The sequence below is a fragment of the Labrus bergylta genome, chromosome 16 (genome assembly GCF_963930695.1).
Source record: "Labrus bergylta chromosome 16, fLabBer1.1, whole genome shotgun sequence".
NCBI lineage: Eukaryota > Metazoa > Chordata > Actinopteri > Labriformes > Labridae > Labrus > Labrus bergylta.
The window spans coordinates 3795241-3816281 of NC_089210.1; the positions used below are offsets into that span (position 1 = coordinate 3795241).

General features: G+C 40.7%; 2 protein-coding genes across 3 annotated transcripts; one reads left to right on the top strand and one right to left on the bottom strand.

Moving 5' to 3' along the window:
* Window positions 1–7991: 7991 nt before the first annotated feature.
* On the bottom strand, window positions 7992–14620 carry pctp (phosphatidylcholine transfer protein). The gene is made up of 6 exons (XM_020641003.3): window positions 14446–14620; window positions 13361–13478; window positions 10654–10733; window positions 10373–10544; window positions 9997–10064; window positions 7992–9472 (listed from the first exon to the last, which is right to left on the bottom strand). The coding sequence occupies exons 1-6, from the start codon at window positions 14572–14574 to the stop codon at window positions 9398–9400; spliced, it is 642 nt and encodes a 213-aa protein (XP_020496659.2). The 5' UTR covers window positions 14575–14620; the 3' UTR covers window positions 7992–9397.
* Window positions 14621–15409: 789 nt separating this feature from the next.
* tmem100a (transmembrane protein 100a) lies at window positions 15410–20627 on the top strand. Of its 2 annotated transcripts, none has more exons than XM_020641025.3 (2): window positions 15410–15650; window positions 19314–20627. In XM_020641025.3, exon 2 carries the CDS (start codon window positions 19399–19401, stop codon window positions 19807–19809), a length of 411 nt encoding a protein of 136 aa, XP_020496681.1. In that variant the 5' UTR covers window positions 15410–15650; window positions 19314–19398; the 3' UTR covers window positions 19810–20627. The 2 variants fall into 2 exon arrangements, with proteins under 2 accessions (XP_020496681.1, XP_020496680.1); XM_020641024.3 differs by having other exon boundaries at window positions 15411–15650; window positions 19311–20627.
* The last annotated feature ends 414 nt before the right edge of the window (window positions 20628–21041 follow it).

A 21041-nucleotide genomic window follows, 5' to 3' on the forward strand; every position in this document is an offset into this window, starting at 1 on the left:
ACACGAGTCGTCCCTCTTTGGTATGCGGGGGGCTTACGTTGGGCCCAGAGAGAAAAAGGGGGGCTGCGACTCTGAGGAGGTGCCAGTCTGGAAGTATGCTCCGCTTACAAAACACAATTATTTTTGATGAATGCAAGAAAGGAGAAAAAAAACTCTCAGGGTAACAAATAGCTGGCATTAAGCATGCAACCCATGATCACTGCTATTACGCAATCATATCCATCGGAGCGCAGACAAACTTTTTAAATATAGGACTTCATTCAATGTTAGTGTGCTGTAAAAGACGGGTCCTCTTAATTGTAGTTTTTCTGCCTCTCACTTTCTTTTGAGGGGGAAATAAAGAACCTGCTTTTGTGCTCTCTGGCTTAAAATCCTCAAACAAAAAACAGCATGCGAGTACGATTCCACAGGACGGACCTGAATGTGGGTGATAAAAATAATGAGCCCAATTCTTCGTTTTAAAAAAGGCGATTTGGAAACCGTCAATCATATCCACACTTGATTAGAGAAGCCAACTTTAGGGGCTGTAGGTAGCCTAGCGGTGAGTATGCATGCACCATGTACAGAGGCATAGCACTCCAAGCAGGCAGCATGGGTTCAAATCCAACCTGTGGCTCCTTTCCTGGATGCCTTTCCCCATTATCTCTTTCCACCCGATGTCCAACTCTATCCACTGTCCTGTCTCTTTTTTGCCCCAAATTGTTAATCAAGTTTTCTTATGACGATTTCTATTTCACCTCTTTAAGATATGAGAAACGTCTTCAAGATCCAAGTCCAGTTTCCTTTGGATCAAGCTTGGAATTTACCATGACCTGGATGGCTGAGAAACCTACAGAGACATCGATCAGACAGGTGCTTTTATCGATCATTATTTTTGCATCGGGCATTAAGGAAGAGTGTTTCACTCGGGCGTGTCACTGAATACATGAGTTAACAGCAGGTGACTGAAAGGCAGTCTCTGAGAGAAACATCACAAGTAAGTATTTTAAAAGTTTAGCATGTAGGCTGTAAGAAGAGCAAACCATTCTATCTTCTATATTAACAGGGCAAGCCAAAAATGATGTGGGCCCAAATGGGATCCTGGCGCTGTGCCTGTTGTAAAGTAAGAAGCCCGTCTGCCAAGATTTAGTATTTAAAAAAACTGATTCAAAGAGGCCAGCTTGTTTTCCAGTTAACTTAAGTCTTCACTCAAGCATCAGGAGGACCTCTGTCGAGATCTGATTGGCAGCTAGATATTCAACGTTATATTATTCTTCGAAAGAAAATCAGAACTCTGAGGCAAAGTTGGGGAAAATGGTTTAAGTGGTTTTTAATGAGCACGACCTTCTTGTAGTTCCCTTAAACGCACCGATAGATCATATCTCAATTACACCCGCCTGAAGACAACCCACTCATTTATAGGAAGCCTCTCATCTAAAATAAGCACTTAAGCTCAGTAACAGCTTGATGAATTATGATTCAGTGAGGCTGAAATTAGCCCAACATGTTTCGATGTTTGATTTATTCGACTGGCAGAGAAGCACGGCCTCTGTGCTTGCCGTCGCTGATGTTGACATCGAGCCGCTTGACTGCAATGAAAACTGAGTTATGTAAGACGCGTGGCCGGAGGATAAATGTCAGACAGACATCACGACATTATCAGCTGGTGTCTGCTCCAATGGTGCTCTTGTGTTTGACAGATTTGGAATATTTTTACAGACAGTCTGAAAGGATTTATTTATTTATGTATTTTTCTAAAAGCAGACGTTTTTCCATGAGCTTCATTAGAGTCATGTTTAAATCAGTTCTTAATTGTTTTATACACACACACAGTAAGTGCACAATCATATGAAGATACAGTGACAAAGCAAAACGGTTAAAGTCTCAACCTCTCTTATGTCAGTTCATATGGATTTAACCAAAACTATGTGTTGATATAAAAAATTGACTTTATATTAAAAAGGACAGCGCTTCTCTGTCTCATTTCCTTGGACTGAATTGAAGCCAGAATATCCCGACGATGAAGTGTTGACTAATTGTGCTGGTGGTGTAATTTGGAGACAAGATGTGTGCAGAAGGGAGCTGGCTGGTCAAACCGCTGGTCGGAACCGGGATCGACCCCAAGGCCTTGTCAGAATGGTTAAGTCAGTTTTAGTTTCTGCCCTGTTGGATGAAGGCTTGGATATCCATCTATCCATTACATATACTGCTTTTTTCCTGTTCAGGGTCTCAGGGAGTTGGAGCCGATCCCAGCTGTCATTGGGCCAGAGGCGGGATTTGAACCAAGAATCTCCTCGCTGTGAGGCAATAGTGCTAACCACCGTGCAGCCCAGGCTCAATGAAGTTCAAGCCAGTTGTTCGCTACACTCACATAAACTGGCGCCAATTTAGTTTTAAAAAAAACTTGATTTTTGGATGAAGTTTGAATTCAGGGGACACAAACACAGCAGATAGACTGTTAAAGCTGCTATATCATGTGTGCAATATTGAACAAAACTTGTTTTTCCTGATATCCTGCAGGTCTGTTCACCCCAAGTTAAAGAAATCAAAACCCTGAATGTGCTCATGTCGAGCTTTCATGTGAATCGTCAGACATGAAGTAGAGCCAAAGGCCTTCCACCAAAACACAGCTGACTACCACAAAACAAAGAAATCACAGGAAAGCCTATAGAGGGTCACAGATTCCCTTGAGTAAACCAATATCTAAAACAAAAATCGATTAAAAATCACTTTAAAAAAAAAAACAGGTTGAAAAATAGGCTTCCAAGCAGAGCCATTATTTTGTTACCTCTGGTAGACAGCGAGGCACCTGGGAAATCTGAGCTGACGTGAAGAGTTGGGGGGGAGGGGGGGGCAGCAGTCCAGCAGAAAAAACTAGATCACTTTCTTAAGCTAATTAGCTCGGTGTATTACCAATCACAAGAGCCTCGCTCCCAAACACAACGGCCAGCCAAGAAATATATTTGTCCTCCATTTGTGAGAGACTGGCGGTGGAAAGATTTGAGGGCCGAATGTTGTTCATCCAAGACGTTCCAGCGGATTCAATGTTGCATTAAAGTGCAGATCCGACGTCTGATTTGTGTCACTGCTGCCACGGTGTCTCCCAAACAGACGGATGAGGTCTTAAGAGAAACTAGATCGCACCATTTTGGAACAGATCAGAAAAAAAACGACAGAAAAAATGGACAAGAAGTTCCAACACCTGAAGATGGTAGAGAAACTGTTTGACGCTGTTTTTTAATAAGATGAATTTGCTTCATCCAAACAACAAGTAGAAATAGATGTCAAAAAAACAGGTTAATGCGTTTGTTATTTAACTCCACATAACGCTTCTTTCACTGTTATTCCAGAGAGATTCATTCAAAAAGTTCAAATGTACTCAAAACTGTGCAGCAGTTTGAGCTCACAGTAAACGGGCAACGTTTTAAACTACCAATGTTCTACTTTCACCAGCAGAGGGCGATAAAACATCAAACATCTGCCCGAGCTGTCAGCTGGATGAGGTTCAGTGTAAATGCATCTTCTTTCAGAACAGACTGCTCCTGTATTGATTTGTATATTAAACCGTACCAACTTCACAACAATAAAAAAAAAATACTAATAGCATAATACTGCCTCTAAAGAAAACATCATTATCTGAACACTTTTTTTTTCTTTTTCCTAAAAGATGTATTTTTGGGGCTTTATGTTCCTCCATTGCAGAGATAGGACAGTGGACAAAGCCAGAAATCAGAGAGAGAGAGAGAGAGAGAGAGAGAGAGAGAGAGAGAGAGAGAGAGAGAGAGCGAGAGCGAGAGAGAGGGAGCGAGAGAGAGAGGGAGCAAGAGAGAGAGAGAGAGAGAGAGAGGGAGGGAGCGAGCGAGAGAGAGAGGGAGCGAGGGAGGGAGCGAGCGAGAGAGAGAGAGAGAGAGAGAGAGAGGGAGAGAGAGAGAGAGCGAGAGAGAGGGAGCGAGAGAGAGAGGGAGGGAGCGAGAGAGAGAGGGAGCAAGAGAGAGAGAGAGAGAGAGAGAGAGGGAGGGAGCGAGCGAGAGAGAGAGGGAGCGAGAGAGAGGGAGCGAGAGAGAGAGGGAGGGAGCGAGAGAGAGAGGGAGCAAGAGAGAGAGAGAGAGAGAGAGGGAGGGAGCGAGCGAGAGAGAGAGGGAGCGAGAGAGAGAGGGAGCAAGAGAGAGAGAGAGAGAGAGAGAGAGAGAGAGAGAGAGAGAGAGAGAGAGAGAGAGAGGGAGCGAGAGAGAGAGGGAGCAAGAGAGAGAGAGAGAGAGAGAGAGAGAGAGAGAGAGAGAGAGAGAGAGAGAGAGGGAGCAAGAGAGAGAGAGGGAGAGACATGCATAAAAGACCACAAGGGCCACAGGCTGGACTCAAACCCCGGCCGCCCCTCCTTGATGACCATAGCCTTCACACATTGGGCGCCCACACAAACCACTACACCACCGGCGCCCCAACTTGCTCTATTCTATCAATATTGCCATTTACATAGTTCTCCACTTTCCATTTTTGTGTTTTTTCTCTGATATTTAAACCCCCAAACAAAAGAGATTATCTTTCCAAAAAACAGTTGTAGATACTGGACTTCTAAAAAATGCATTTCTTCTAACCTACATAGAATCTCATTCAAATTTAAGTATGAAATTTGTGCATTTTGACCCACAGCTTTTAATATGTTTCAAAAAAGTGTTTGCCAACATTCATCTTTTGATCTACATGAATCCTGATCCAAACACTGAACTACAGTGTGCAGCCATGGTGGTATATATACAGATATTTAACTGTTTGCTCGCATTCAATGATCTTAAAACTGTCTAGTGTTGTGATCCATACAATACACCTTACAATATCTGCAAAAGGGATTTATCTCAGTGTTGTTACCATTTTGGGATCTGATATTTCTGTCTTGGTGTCTTCAAGAGTCAAAAAAAATCTCCTTACCCAGACTGTAACACACCATTTTTTTGTAAAAGAGAAAATAAGGGCTCCAGTTATTGGTATAAACATGGAGGGCATTTATAGAAGGTAAGCAGCCGGAGAGCAATCAGGTTAAAATGGTTCTCTGTGGATTAAAACCACCTCTTTGCAGTGATTATATTATAACAGACTGCTTGTAAATGTAGCTATGGGGAAGATCTTGTCGGTGCATAATGGCGGACAGATGGTAAAGTGGGGCAATAAAGGATAACAGTCTCCAAAAGCATCACTACACCACCAGCAGAAACGTGACATCACAGGAAAACGGGGACCAGCTTCTTCCCTCAGGAAACATCTGCGCCGACACTTCACAACTTTAACAACCGATCAGCAGAGGGAGAAGAAAAAAAACGGACAGGCGTGCGTGGGTGTGTCGCACTGCTTTCTCTTTTATCAGTGTGGCAGGAGAGTAATCAGGAGGATTATAAGGGCGACGTGGAAATGACCCCACAATTCATTGTTTCCACTGAGAAGCCCCTCTGAGGCGGCAACTAGTGGGCTTCAACTGAGCGGATGAAAATGAATACAATGCATTGATTACAGATTATGATCGATAATGAATAAAAGCTTTACACAAAGTGATGTTACCTGGACGTTTTTAACCAATCAACAGTTATTAACAGAAGTGCTACATAAAGTTAAAACACTGAACAATATCTGCTCAAACGTTCGGGTTTGTCACTTTATAACTGAAGTGCATAGAACTGAAATGATTTGCTTTTTGGGTTGGACCAATACGCCAACATCCAGTTTGAAATATCAAGTTAAGCCGGGGAAGGTGAAAAATCAAAAAAGACACGCACATCCCTCAGCGGATGCTCGATCCAATAAACACAAGTAGGTAAAGAAAAAGCCAGGGGGAAGTGACATTTCTGATGTTGTGCAGATCAAATACTGAAATATTGAAGCTCTAAAAAAAGTTGAATGGAGAGCCAAGCTGAGAGATTTAAGACTGATCAGTGATAAAGAAGACAGAGTCATCCTTGCTACTACAACTGAAATAGATAGCTTGATGAATTATTCCCATCCTAGAGCAGAAAAGATCATGTTAACGATACCCGATCAAGTTAAAGGTCACATATTATGCATAATACACTTCACCATGTTTTTCTGACACTAGTATGTGTCCCTAGTCCGTCTACAAACCCCCCAATTATGAGTAAAAGTCCAACCACTCCGTCTTTAGCCTGCTCCACTTTTCAGAAAATGTGTGCTCGAACAGACCGTTTGGAGATGTTCCCTTCATGACATCACAAAGGGCAGTAGCCCCTCCCCCAGGTGGGTGACACTCCCACAGCTAGGTGTTTGTTCTGCCCTCTGAGTCTGCCTTCTCACCAGAAAGCAGGTTAAAAGCTCAAAGTCTTTTAAACGAGACATTTGTCTAAAGACTGGGACTTTTCTGTTCATCTTCCTGCATGTATTACAAAAAGTTGTACAAACCTTTCGAATATGTCATCAGTTCACTTCTGGCTCATCAAACAGCTGCAGCAGTCACGCCAAGCAACGCTCGACTCCAACCTTCGCAGGATCCAGCTTCTGTCTGCTTCCATGTTTCTCATCTGCGGACAGAAAACCGTCATCACGGTGGTCACATCTGTGCTGATTTAACTACTCAGCTTCTTTATTCTATTATAGAGCTCATCTTTCATACTGAACTATCAGAGCTCATGATGAACAAATTCATCTGCAGCTGCCTTTGGTTTGGGTCCAACTGTAACTCTGTAATGTTCAACGTCTTAAGATACATACAAAAAATGATAAATGTTGGTAAAAGTGCATTTTAAAGTATGAATAAATACCAGTGGTGGACACAGTACAACTTCATAACTTGAGTCTAAGTATAGATACTGCTGGTCAAATAGTGAAAGATGCTCAGTCAAATCATTACCTAAATAAAGAATAATTCATCTTGGGGTGTTAGTATCTAGCTGTAAGTGTGCCACATGCACAGAAGCTGCAGTCCTCCAAGCGGGTGGCCCGGGTTCGAGTCCAACCTGTGGTTCCGTTCCCGCATAATGTTGCCAATCCATGAACCGACAGCTCGCCTTCCACCACAGAACATCATGTTCAGTGTAGCTTTTGTTAAATCTTTACAAAAAAGTTTAACCGTTAATAAGAAAAGTTATTAGCTAGACAAAACGAAGCAAGAAAATGACTGTTTTATTATCCAGGCAGCCACATTAAGCTAAGTCTGGCTAACATTAGCATGCTACAGCTGCACACCTGTTTGCTAGCTGGAGTTAGCCTCCCTAAAGTTCCTTTGGGGAGCCTTTAAAACTAGCTTTGCCCCAGTAACCTAAAACTAACAGTGTTATACTCTCTTACAGTTAAATATCTCTCTCCCAACGAAAAACTTTGGCCAAATACAGGACAAAAAAGGACGTAAGATATATAAATATATGTATAAAACATATATAAATGTTGCTTCAGCCTACATTGTGTCCTCACCTGCAGCAGCACCTCCTCCTGGTTGGCATATCTTTAGCTGTCAGGCCCCCCAAAAAAAGGCTGTCTTTAAAGGTGCCTGTGCGCGAATGAAGCAGTCGGCCTACCTGCTAATAACAGGCCTAATTCAGCCGGTTTTATTATTATTATTTACAATGAAATGTGCTTAATGAAAGGTTTAATGTACATGAGCTGCAGCATTTATAATTCAGGTAGGTATATGAAGATAAACAGGAACATTTGGTATTATTTTTGGTGTTGCTAATTCAATTTAAATATCTGTCATTTAAAATGCTAATATATCGAATCAATAAAAAACAACAATTTTCTGACCGATGCTCAAAGTTGACTCTTTCCAATGTGAGAAGGTTAAATTACAGTATTCCCTGTAATACTTCACTAAATAATTAAAAACAGCTCAAACTATACCACAATACATCTTTCAAATTAAATCAATATCTTAAAAACTAAATTTGAACATCATGACCTTCATGAAGGCAGGATTTAATAATGGACTGTTTTGTCTTTAGCTAGAAAAACAATGTTCACTTTGTCAAAAAAGCATCATTGTATATGAGGGGACAATGGAATAATTCATGTGCAGGAAGAACTTTCAAAGTAAAGTTTTATTCATTTCAGCAGTATTACACAGTAATAGAGCTCATTAAAAGTTCAAATTGTATCCACCTGAAATACAGAGGTATTGAAGTAAAGTCTAAATCACTAAAGTATTTTCTCACATATTGTATCTTTCATGTACACACAATAAACCAGCGTAGTGGATAATAACACATCCTCTGCATACAAAAAAAACACCCAACAATCTTCACAGGCAACACTCCTTTAAAAGTAGAGATTCGTCATGTTCACTTCCTCGTAATAAAGGAGTGGCTCGAGTGAATTGAAGAGGACAAAAGGTACAATCCCAGTGTGAAGTTAAAGACATAAATCAAGTTATATTGCATCCATAACATTTAACATGTACAGCAGACAGATTACAAACAAGGTAAAACAATTGAATCCTATGCACACAAAAAAACCCAACTACGGAAGCCCTGAGGGGTAAATGGTTAAAAAAAAGTCTGCTAATCTATTTTTTTCTTTTCATTGTTTTGGATGTCATCAAAAGTGAAAAAATGTTCTTGAAACATTTTGTTTAACAAATTATTGTAGGAGGTTAGTGGTTTGTGTTAACTTTTTGAGCCTTAAAAACAAAATTACAAGCCTCTTAAACTTTTTAACCTGCCTAAAAAAGACTGTTTTCTCTGACATAAAAAGAAGATTGTGGCATGCTGACACATTTTCCCAGTTAAAAAGAGGAAAAAAGTAATTTAAACAAATTGTCTAAACTGGAATCTTAGAATAATAAAGCTTGCAATGCATTTCTTTTTACCTTTTCTTAAGTCACAAACAGAGGAATTAAATCATTGTAACTAAGCTCCGCAGTCATTACATCTTTGTAGTTACAAATTGATTCCACGATGGCACTACTCTGCGCTCCCTCGCTGGCTAAGCTGATTCCATCTTACCTCTGTCGTGCCTGTGTTACTACCTCTGAAGACAGTACAGAGTGAGGTCACTTGGTCCCCCCACTGTTATGCCTTTGCAACATTCAGATTGTAGGCAAAACATCACAGGGACCTAAATATTATGCCTTGAAACGGAAGCCTGAATAGGCTTGTGTTTTAAATTTTCTCACTTGCCCTTCAGGGCTTGCATAGTTTTTTTTAAGAAAAGCTCATTATTGAGATTCTAGTGATTGCACATAAAAGACAATACACACAATTGATTTCTTCCCTCCAGCCTGTTAGTGAGGGTGGCCGGTCATGCAAATCATGCCTGAGTCAAGAGGCCACAGCATGCTACAAGGACGAGTCGCAGCCCACACAGTGTCACATTTACCCCATAAAGAAAGGTCACATTTAATCATTCAACATTAAAATACCTGCCAAACGTAAGACAAGGAAAACTAAATCAAGCCCTTGTGCATGTTCCAGCGTCCTGTTAGCTCTGCTCATTTCCCCTGGCAGTACTGGCTGTAGTTGCTGCAGGCCTTTTGCATGTTTGTTAAGAAACCTGGAACTCCAGTCTGTTACAAAAAAAAAACACAGACACACACACACAAAAGATTGTCTATCAGTGAGCGACATGGACCCACCCAGGTGAGGCAGCAAGGAGAAGAGATGTTTACATCACCCTGCAACACATCTGCAAACAATAACGATGGAAAAACCATAAAGCCGGCAGAGAGATGGAGCTCTCTCTGAGGCCTGAGAGTGAACCCTTTAACACGATTTTTAACGCCCTCATCAAAGATCTGTTTGAGTAGGTCTACAGAAACATGCATGCAATTTAAATCATTTGATGTGTTCGTGGGAAAATGGTTTCTCAGAGACTTCCACATGTCAATAATAGATTAAATGTTCCCTCTAATAAAACAAGTCTGAAAACATGAGGTTGCTCTCGACCTTTTATATTATTAGGACTGCAAGGAAGAGTATTAGAACCACTGAATTTTTGTTTGTTTGTTCATTTTTGTTTGTCTTTTTCTTAATTTTGACTTTCAAGTTATGGTATTGATGTTTTATTTTGGCAAACAATGCATAGACTCACCTTAGCTGCCCAGTTCACCAGCCAGGTAGGGATCATGCCCCCGGGGTTGTCGAAGTAGTTTAGGAAAACTGAAACAAAGCAAACGTTCATTACTGATATTAAGGCTACATGGAAAGATATTTCATGTTATTTTGTGAATTCTTGCACTTTTGACTTTAAATATTGGGATTTTTCTTGTTTTGTTCATGATAACTTTGTCTTTCTTGCTGTCTCCTCTGATTAGTTTATTACTTATTGTTTTCTGTACCTCCACAACATAGTGAGTTAGGGTCTCTCTAAATGTGTCTCCAAGGACTTGAATAATAAAATACATGAGGATGATTTATATACATTTAAAAAAATCAGCATTACTATCGTTTGATTCTTCAGGTGTTACCTTTAGTTCCACCGGCTCCATCGCTCTCCATGGCGACGCTCTGCTTGTAGTCTTTGACTCGCAGGACTCCTCTCTTCTCTTCGCACGCTGTCTCTGGAGAACTTCTGGCCAGGATCACCGAGATCTTCCTGCTGTCCACCTCCAGATCTCTGCGCTCCCTGATGTACACATACTGAGGTTTGGGCAGTCAGGGAAGACACTCTGTGAAAGTCCCCCCCAGCCACCCACCCACCTCCAAGAACCATGCATAATGCAAATTGGGAAATGGAAATAAAGGATACATCTCTGTTTGACAGAGGGAATGGGTAAATCACTTCCCAGTAGATCGCATTCTGTCCACTGAAGTCTTTCTCATAGAGCTCTGAGTAGAAAAAAAATAAGATATACATTAATAAAAACAAATACAATGGAGGTTACTGAATGTATAATACTTTCAGAAATGATGGACTATTCAGTGATTTTGTAATCATTTATGATATTCTGTCAAATGTGGACTGCAAACACCTGTAGTTCTATTTATTATGTATATTGGTGGTCATATTTGTGTGACCACCATCTGGGTTGAAACGTTGTGATTTCATAAGCTCTTCTGTGGCACTGAGTGAGTGGACTTGCCTTCTTTTTCTCGCTGCTGCACCTACATGTGTGTATAACCGCCCCTCTGCAACAGCTCTACACACATTCTCAATCAGAAACCACTACAAAAACACAGACACTGCTACCACCAAAGGCAACAACACTTACTGAAACAACACCCTATGAAAGTCTGGGAAAACTACTTTCACTACTACAAAAATCAGGTGTAACATCTAAAATTATACCTACTATTTGTGATTCAAGCTGAGGTTTTGTTTCCAATGGACCAGGGCGCTACAATACAGTGAGACTGATGACTACAGCTACAACATGTTACCTTTAGGCTACTGTAGAGGTGCATCAAGACAAGAATGGAAAAGGAAAAGGTTACTTCAGAGCATACTTAAATAAAGAGCACTCTAACGGGACGAGAGGGTGTAGAGGGAAGCAAATGTAAACAGTGCGCCACAGCTAGTGTTGTAGTACTCCAGGTCAGTCTTGGTTTCGAAACCCGATCTTGAAACCACTTTTTGAAGGTCTCTGTCTCGTCTCGGAATCGAAAGCATTTTGACTTGGTCCTGTCTTGGTCTCAAACTGGGTAGACTCCGGATTTTAAATCAAGACCGGTCAAGACCAGCACTTTTATCCCACGGTTACGGCCGCAACCTTCCTGGTGATACAGTCTAAATGAGTGATAAGCCCCATGCACACAAGATGGTGATTTTCAGTGACATTTATGGTCATGGTCTTGTCTCGGTCTCCCCCTGCCTTGGCCTTGGTCTTGACTCTGTCTCAATCCCTAAATGTCTTGTCTTGGTCTCAAACTGCCTTGGCCTTGGTTAGTGGTGGGCGATATAACGATCTTAGATCGTGAAGGATTTTAACTTGCTGACGATCTGCCAAAGCAGAGAGATCATAGAACCGGGCTTATGTGTTTATTCTATCATGCTGCAGTTTATGCTCCGACACAGACGCGTCTCACCCCCTCCCCTTCTGCTCCGCAGTGGTGAAAAACGAACCTTAAAAGTAAAGTCCGCAAAAACAACTCCCTCTCGGTTATATGCAACTGTTCTGATATTTTTCCAAACCGACACGGCATGAGCAACAGTTAACTTGTCTGCATAGTGTGCACAGTTAAGATTAGCCTACATCTCAGATAGCGACACAGAGAGACGTTAACAGTCAGACAGACAGAGCAGAGCTCAGACAGTCAGGGGAGATATAACCCCGGTGTTTAAAATGTAGCTGTCGGTGTTTTCTGCTCTCTCTCAGTTTTTAAAAGTTATTATCAAGCTTCTCCACCCGAAGCTCACCTGTTGTGATAACTGAACCTATAGGGATTACACTAAACGACGTTACAAAGCAGCAGGCAGGTGAGAGTGAGTAACCATGGTGACTGTCTGTCTGTCAATCAACAATGTCCCGCCCCCTCTATGAATTAAACTCTTCTGTCAGTAAAACTTACTTTGATCATGTGTCACAGAATGAACACATTCTGTATTATATTTGATTATATATAAACTAAACTAAAGTTAGTCCAATGATGTCATAAAAAACAAAAACAAATGCTGCAGAGCCTGTATGAAGCTCCAGCTGGAGGAACTCTGCAGGGCTAAAATAGAACAGAAACACAAGAACTCAAAGTCTACATGTTTTTAAATGAATGCATCACTGCGTGAAAATGTTCCTGATGAACAAAAAGAGGACACATAACTAAATTATAATTTCGAAGTGGTGAGGAAAACCTTCAAATTGTTCATAAATATTGATCAAATTGAGGGAACGACATTTCTGATGCTAAAGATGTTCTGGGTGAGAGACCTCCAGACCTCCTACAAAGATGTTTTTAAAATAGATTAAACTTGTCAGCGCAGTTTTTGTGCATTTAAAAACATTATACAGGGAAATAAGTTTGGTTGAACTGGTCAGTAACTTACAAATTTGTCTGAAGAACAGTATGAAAAAAATCGTGATAAAAGCGTGATTGTGATTTTGCCAAAAAAAAGTTGAGATATGATATTTTTCCCATATCGCCCACCTCTAGCCTTAGTCTGGTCTCGATCTCTAAACACTCTGGTCTGGAGTATGTCTTGGTCTTGACTCTTTCTCGATCCCTAAATGTCTTGGTCTTGTCTCGGTCTCGTCCTTGGTCTTGGTCTCATCCTTGGTCTCGGTCTCGGTCTCGGTCTCGGTCTCGGTCTTGGTCTTGTCGCGGTCTCGATCCCTAAATGTCTTGGTCTTGTCTCGGTCTTTAAGCACTCTGGTCTCGGTTAGTGTGGTCTTGACTACAACACAAGCTCCAGCCAAAGTAAAATGAACATTTATTCAGGGTGAATTCAAATAATGGAGCAGGAAAGATGAAGGAGAGTTGGATGAAAGTGGTAATTATAACGTGAACCTTCATTTTCTTACCTTTCACATATCCATCCCATTTCTTCCGATACATCAGGTCCATGTAGACATCTGCGCACAGCTCTGGGGAGCAGGTGTTAAGCACACCAAAGACTTTGTACTCATAAAGTCCAGTTTCCTGAAACACAGCACATGAAAGTTTCCCCATTGAAAATGCAGGCCAACAACATACCGCACCCACAGTATGTGACTAATCCCAAACCACACAACTCTGATTAGAAGCGGCCTGTGGTTCATTCTTTCTCCCGCTGACGACCAAGGAAGAGTGTTGGATTTAAATCAAATGAAGAAAAACAGGTCTGAGGACTATTTCCTCACACTGGAATGCCATAAAACCTGACAAAGTGAACACCTACTCGCAGGTTTTGTTGGGAAATTTGCACATGTGCATAAAGACTTAATGTGTCCAATCACAATACTTCATGACATGACAAAGGTTTCTTAAACGACTTTCCTAAAGTAATTTAATGTTTGTAGATTCATCAAATTAAAAACCTTATTTAATAAAGAAGACACTGAGTTGTTGTTAAGAATCCAGATATGTCTCTGACTTAATTCCCCAAAAATATCTTCTATCATAAAAAAATCGTTTTATATTTCAATGACTACTTGTTCAATAACAGGCAAAAGTATGAAGCATGAAACCTTACACTTTCTGTGTAAAAATGAATTAATATCTGTTATCCTGATATGTCAGGGTTATGCCGAGTTGAAGACTGGCTCTGTCTGATTTTAAAAATGTGTTATATCGGTTTTTACAAGTGATTAAAAAGTGTCAAAATATGTGGCAAAGTTAAAATAACACATTTTTAAAAGGAGTTTGGTTGGACGCTTCAGTCAGTTTTCCGAGTGCAACAACTCTCCCTCAATTTCCGGGTATTTCTCATGTTGGCCCCTAGGACATAACTGCTAATGTTTTTGCTTACTATGCAAATCAGTGAATCACAACAAAGATTATTAGATTATTATTGTAAACAGCTGATGAACAGGTTCCGCACGGGACCCCCCCTGACGCCACAGACGCATTCATTCAGCAGCAGCCGTATTCCGTTTGTCAAATCAGCACTTTTGTTGTATTTCGCTACCTTGTCATAAAGCCGGTAGATTTTCACTCCCATGGTCTCCGTGAAAAGCTCCCATCCTCCCTCCAGCTGCGGCTCATCCAGCTCCCTCCACGCGCTCTGAAACTCCACATCTGTAAACTGCAGCGACATGACAGCTCTGCCGCACCAACCACACACACACACACACACACACACACACACACACACACACACACACACACACACACACACACACACACACACACACACACACACAACACTCAGGGTTTCCGGTCGTAACCTTCAGCATAAAAGATTGGACAATAGAGGAAATGTAATTATTATTTTAGTATTAGCTTGAGGATTAAGACAGAAAATAAACTTAAGAGGGTTAAGAGGACAACAAATAAATAAAGCATGTTTACATATATACATTTTTTTTATCTTAATTGTGTCTTAAATTTGTTTTGTTTTTTTAAAGTTGATGAGGCCTTCTTAAGTGCAATTTTTTGAGCACAACTGGGAAATATAAACAATTAGAAACAATAAGAAGAAAATGTAAAATAATAAAATATAATATGCTTATAAAAAAGTGTAATAATGTATATTAAATTACATTTTCTACAAATTAAAGGCAATTCAGAGTAGCAAACTGAAGTGCCATTTGAAATAATGTAATACATAAATAAATAGCTTATACCTTTTTATAATTTTATATAACCTGATATATATAATATAGCCTACCAAATATTTTTAGGCTATAACTATACAATAACATAGAAGGCATACTATATAGTAAAATATGGTATGATATAATACAATAGATTATTCAACTTATTTCTAAGTTATGCAAATAATTTACCACCAGTCGTTAAAAAAAATATATATATTGAAATCAAAATAGCCTTATTGCAGCAAAACTAGCTTTATTTTGAAATGTGCTTCCGGAAAAGGTATTTTGTCTTGTTGTTTCTGGCTTCACCTTGCAGTCATCGATACTTGAAATAGTTGTTCTCAATGGGGATGGCAGTCCGACCCGCAGTCCTGAACCTGAGCACTGAACAGGGGGACGGATGGGAGTCAGGTTCCAGTCCGGCACAGAGACGCAGTTTGTTCGGTCGAGCTGAACTCAGGAGAAGAAAACAACTTTCACTTCTCATCAAATGAATGTTTTGAATGTTTTTTACTCTGACTGAGACAAAGTTTCCCTGCAGCAGAGGAGCGACATGGAGACCTTCAGCTGTGAGGTAAAGAACTTCTTCTGCTTTCTTCTGTGTGGAGCTTCAGTCGAGCATGAACAAATAAGAGGCTCGGTATTAAAGGGACTCATCACTTTGTCCTGCTTTTTTAAATTCAGTTTACATGGAGGAGTGTGTTTACAAATAAAAACTAATTTTACAGTAACAGCAACCATAATTAAGCTACAACCCAAAATGTTCTCTACACACCTGTCCAAACAGTAAAACCCTTAATAAGTGGTCTTAGATTACACTTTCAAATACTTCAACTATCTTTTTATTTTGCTGTTTTACTTTTTTAAAACCCAGATGCCTCTCTTTCAAGACAAAAATTCCACTTATTTCTTCAGTTATTTTTTAATTAATAGCTTGTCAAAAATAACCAATAGAGGCTGAATACCATCATTTTAAACTTTGATATGGTGCCAGTTCAAATCGAACCATATAACTAAAAAAGGCAGATAGGTTACCTGTTTCGATATGACACCAGCAAACATCTGCAGCACCTGATATTGGGCACCAGCAAACATGTTTTTTAATTACTTGATTGCTAAAAATTGCAAGCAAACTCTTTCATTAGTAGCCTAGTTGTCAAATTATTTGAGAAGTTAGGTGGTGCCCTCTTTTTTGCTTGTGGCAAAAATATGACTGAAGAGTCGTTGGCACGTTTTTATCATTAAAACAATCGGCCGATATCATTTAATCCTTTTAAAAGATGTGGTTTCTAAAAAATATCAAAGTATATTGAAAACTGTTTACAACCATGAAGTTCTCACTCTCTCTGCTTTGACTTAACGTCCTTTTCTTTTACTCACAAACAGAAAACAATTTTCATATGCAAAGGTTACCATAGTAACCACAGGTATCTTCCAGATGTAAAGCTGAGGTTACCATAGCAACAACAAGCATCTTTTCCGAATGTAAAACTGAGGTTACCATAGTAACAACAAGCATCTTCCAAATCTAAAGCTGTCCCCTGAAAACACTGGTTCTCAAAGTGGATAGGGTTAGGGTTAAAGTTTTTTCCGGGGGGTCTTCAAGGGGGGTTCCCTGTAGTTTTTCATGATAATTCAACTCAAACAGACTAACCCAAAACATTTATAGTTTTATAAGCCCACCCTTTTGTAATAAAAGCAAAACAAATAAATAAAAAATAAATGTGTATTGATTTTGGAAAGTTTTTGAGAATATTTGTGAATCACTGAAAATGTAAACATAGACGATACGCGGAGTCTCCTCTGATTTTTTACTTTAACATTCTTAAAAAGCAAAAGAAAAGAGTAAACAGAAAGAGCGTAATCTCTGTTTGGATTGAAGGAAGTCTCCCTTGTTTCCCCTTCTTCAGCCACTTGCTGTCTAAATGAGTGGACTACTAACAATCAATGTTTGGTCTTTGTTATTCATTTTCCAAAAATAGTGGAAGTATAATTGTTCACTAACCAAAAAAGTTGGACCTAAAATGCATATTTTATTCAATCTGAATCTTAAAGAGGAAACATTTACAGTTCTTTATGACAAAAAAAAAGTATCAAACTCTCACAGTTGTTGAGCCTGCAGTTAATTGGTGAACTTCATTGTTGGGCAGAAATAAAAGTTGGGAGGGGGCTGATGAATGTTTTGTGATTGGAATCAGCGGATTAAACAACCAATCATGTGTTAGTTTTTAAGGGGGAGAATCTACACTCTGAAGTCTTTCCCAATATGCAGCGAGTACAACATAAGTCCTGGGGGAGGAAAAGTGAATACTTTCCTGTTTTTCAAACCCCTGACAGTGATTGAAAGTAGTTTATTTTTCTCCTCAGACTCCGTATCCCAGCTTTCCCCGCAGCAGACGTGACGGAGGGCGAAGAATGCGTGCTTGTGAAATTGCCGTTGATTTTGAGGCTCCTCGCGTTTCACGGAGCAGTTTGTAATGTCATATCCTGCGCTCTCCAGGGAATGTCTCAGCTCGTGCTGGGCCCGGCGCTCCTGCGTCATTCAGACGGCTCCTCCGATGGGGTCAGGAGGCGGCTGGGGTTGAGCCGAGCAGGGGTTACTTTAAAGCAAAAGCAGCGTGTGTTGCTCCAAGAGTGTTGTTGGAATTGTGAAATGTGGTGTTGATTTCTGACAAAAAGCATCTGCAGAGTCAGGCGTTTTCTCTCCTGGAGCGCTGAGTCAAGCTCCGGACCGCAGCTTTAACCCACAACTGCCTCAATTCTTTTTGTTAAACCTTGGCCGCAGTTGTTTTTCAAAGATGTTTTTTTGGGCTTCTTGCCTTTATTTGACAGGACAGTGGATAGAGAAGGAAATGGGAGAGAGTGAGGGATTGACATGCGGGGAAAGGAGCCACAGCTGGGACTTGAACCGCCATAGTTCAAGTCCCAGCTGAGGCCTGCTTGGAGGACTATAGCTCCCTGAAAAAACGACCTAACCACTAGGCCATCTGAGCACCAAACCTTGACCATACAACATTTTTGGGGGGCATTTTGTGCCTTTATATGAGAGATAGGAGAGTGGATAGAGTTGGAAATCAGGGAGAGAGAGAGTAGGGAATGACATGCGGGAAAGGAGCCACAGGTCGGATTTGAACCCCGGGCTGCCCGCTTGGAGGACTACAGCCTCTATACACGGGGCGCACACTCTAACCACTGCGCCACCAGCGCCCCAAACCTTGACTATACTTGTAAAGATTATTCAGCCTACTGTAAATGACTAATCAGTACAAAATGTCTTGGAGTTGCTCCAGCCGGTTCACAACAGGCTGCACTGGCTGCAACACAATCTTTCTGGGCAAATGAGTCCACTGAAAGTTCTTGTTGATTCCACTGACAGGCTCAGGTTGGTATTGAAACTTTCTGACAACATTACAGTCATGACTGCTACAAAATTAGACATTACTGTTTGAGGGTAAGCTGTTAACATCGCTTTCCTCAAAGCCACCTGACTCCATTGAAAAATAACAGAAATTTCATCTCATTGAAAGAAGTTGTTGCTTGTCTACCTTTGTTTCAATAAGTGAACTTTCTTAAAGGCTTTATATGTGATTTTTCACACTTAAATATAATATAAATCAAGTATATCCTCTGAAAATAACTCTGAGTCATGACTGTCTACAATGGGTGTAACACCCGAGTCCCACTGTCTGTGATGTTTTCAGAGTCCTATCTTCACTTTGTTTACATCGCCCGGACGGCCGGCTGACTCCTCCCCTCACGTATAAAAGTTGTTTAATTGAGGGACTAGAGAAAAGAAGAATAACATACTGTACTCACTGCTTAACTGTGTTTCTAGATCACGCTCATTTCAGGTAAATTTACATGCAGTGTGAAGATACCAGCATAATAAAGATCGCTAGCATTAGCATGCTAACACAACAATGCAGCGCAAGTTGTTTTGGTTTCATGCTGGTGCTCAAGGGCGACATCTGCTGGATCAAAAAAATGACATATAAAGCCTATAAGCTGTTTTCATATGTCTCCTGACCGGGACAGCCTGCCCCTGAAATTTTCCAAGTTGTTCTTCACACCCTAACCCTAACTGTGAGGTGCATGTGTGAACAACCAGATCAGGAGGATTTTAGGGACAGTCCTCTTGGAAGTCTCTAAACATTTTCAGGAGAGCATATATGAAAACTGCTTTAGACTAGAGTGTAAGAATGTCCCTTCAATAAATGCTTTTCTGTCTTCACAGCAGACAGGAACACCTTAGCGAGAACAGGTGAAAACAACAAACGAGGACCCGTCTGCGGTTGGTCGACAGAAGGCTTCTCAACCCTGCGATGCCAGAAGAAGCTAACAAGGACGCCATGAGAACGCCAGCGACCCTAGAGAAGACCAACAACAACGAGTCTCCCGTAGCCCCCCGGAACGTGACCATTGTGAACATCCCCCTGGTCAATGAGGTCGAGCTGACCGCGGCCACAGGCGGGGCGGAGCTTTCCTGCTATCGCTGCACCGTCCCATTCGGCGTGGTGGTGCTCATCGCCGGCATCGTGGTCACCGCCGTGGCGTACAGCTTCAACTCGCACGGGTCCACCATCTCTTACTTCGGGCTGGTGCTCCTGTCGGCCGGACTGGTGCTACTGGCTTCCAGCGTCGTCTGCTGGAAGATCAGAATGGAGCGGAAGAAGGAGCGCCGACGGGAGAGCCAAACCGCTCTGGTGGCAAACCACAGGAGTATTTTCGCTTGAACTTGAACTTGAACACATCAGCAGGTTTTCTGTTTTGGAAAAAAAAAGGCCTGATTTTGTATTTTTTTTTAGATTAATTTGGAGAACCAGCTGTGGACAGATGTTGGATTTTTTTTTTTTTTAAAGCTGCAAAATCCCAAAGCCTGGAACTCGGAGCTTTGAAGACATTTTAAGGGGTTTATTTGTCAAACAGACATCGAGCATCTGGCGGGCCGGGAACGCAGCCAGGAGGAATGTATCACAATTAAGATGAATAACCACTGAAGCGACAGAGAGGAAGTCTCTCATTAATCTGCTGTTGTTTACAGCAGCTTTGATTGTAATGGGAGGGATGGTGGTTTAAGAATCCAGGACAATGATTCATGCCTTTTTCCTTCGCTTCAACTCAGACGTAGCTCTGTTCATAAAGTGTAATCTCACAGGGAATTATTATGACCTGCCTTAACTGGAAATACGGTACTAATGTGGCCTGTGTTCAAAACCTGCCGATGTATTGTGTCAGATTGAGGGGACACAGGATAGTATACTTCATCCTACAGCACTTTGATTCTACATTATCATCCTAATCAGTCGTTAACGACCTATATTCACAAAATTAAATAAGTAATATATCAAGGATTGTACTATTTTTTGCTAGTTTTGGCATATTTTAAACATCTTAACACTAATCTTTTTATCAGGCTATAACATTATGTCCATACTGTAAAAAATATATTGTAAAAAAATGTAGTATTCTTTGTTTTTTTTGTTATTGCTTGCATGTATCAACTGTTACCAGGACGTCATGAGGTTCAATAAACTCATTGATACACATGTAATACTTCTTAGAGCCCAATGATGACCAATTGTTGGAAGGTTTCTGTCAGTGTTTACAGCCTACAGGATGAGGTTAGCCTAGCTTAGCATTAATGATAAAAAGACATAATACACTTGTTGAAGGGTGACTGTAAGAACACACTTAAGGTCATCGTACAAATACAACGATGGTAAAACAGCATGCTATCAAGACCTCATTAAAAGAATATGGCTGCAAACAAGAAACAGCTAGCACAAAGCTCCACTTGAAAATGTAAAAAAATCTGTTCTAAGACAAAGTGTTGGTTTCCCAAGCTATACTCAATGTAACTCCAGATGTGCCATCAGTCAAGTCAGAACTTTATTGAGCTGATGTTTTAATGTCAAGACCTGGAATTACTTGACTTTGCCGGGTTTTTTTTTTTCAGAATTAACTT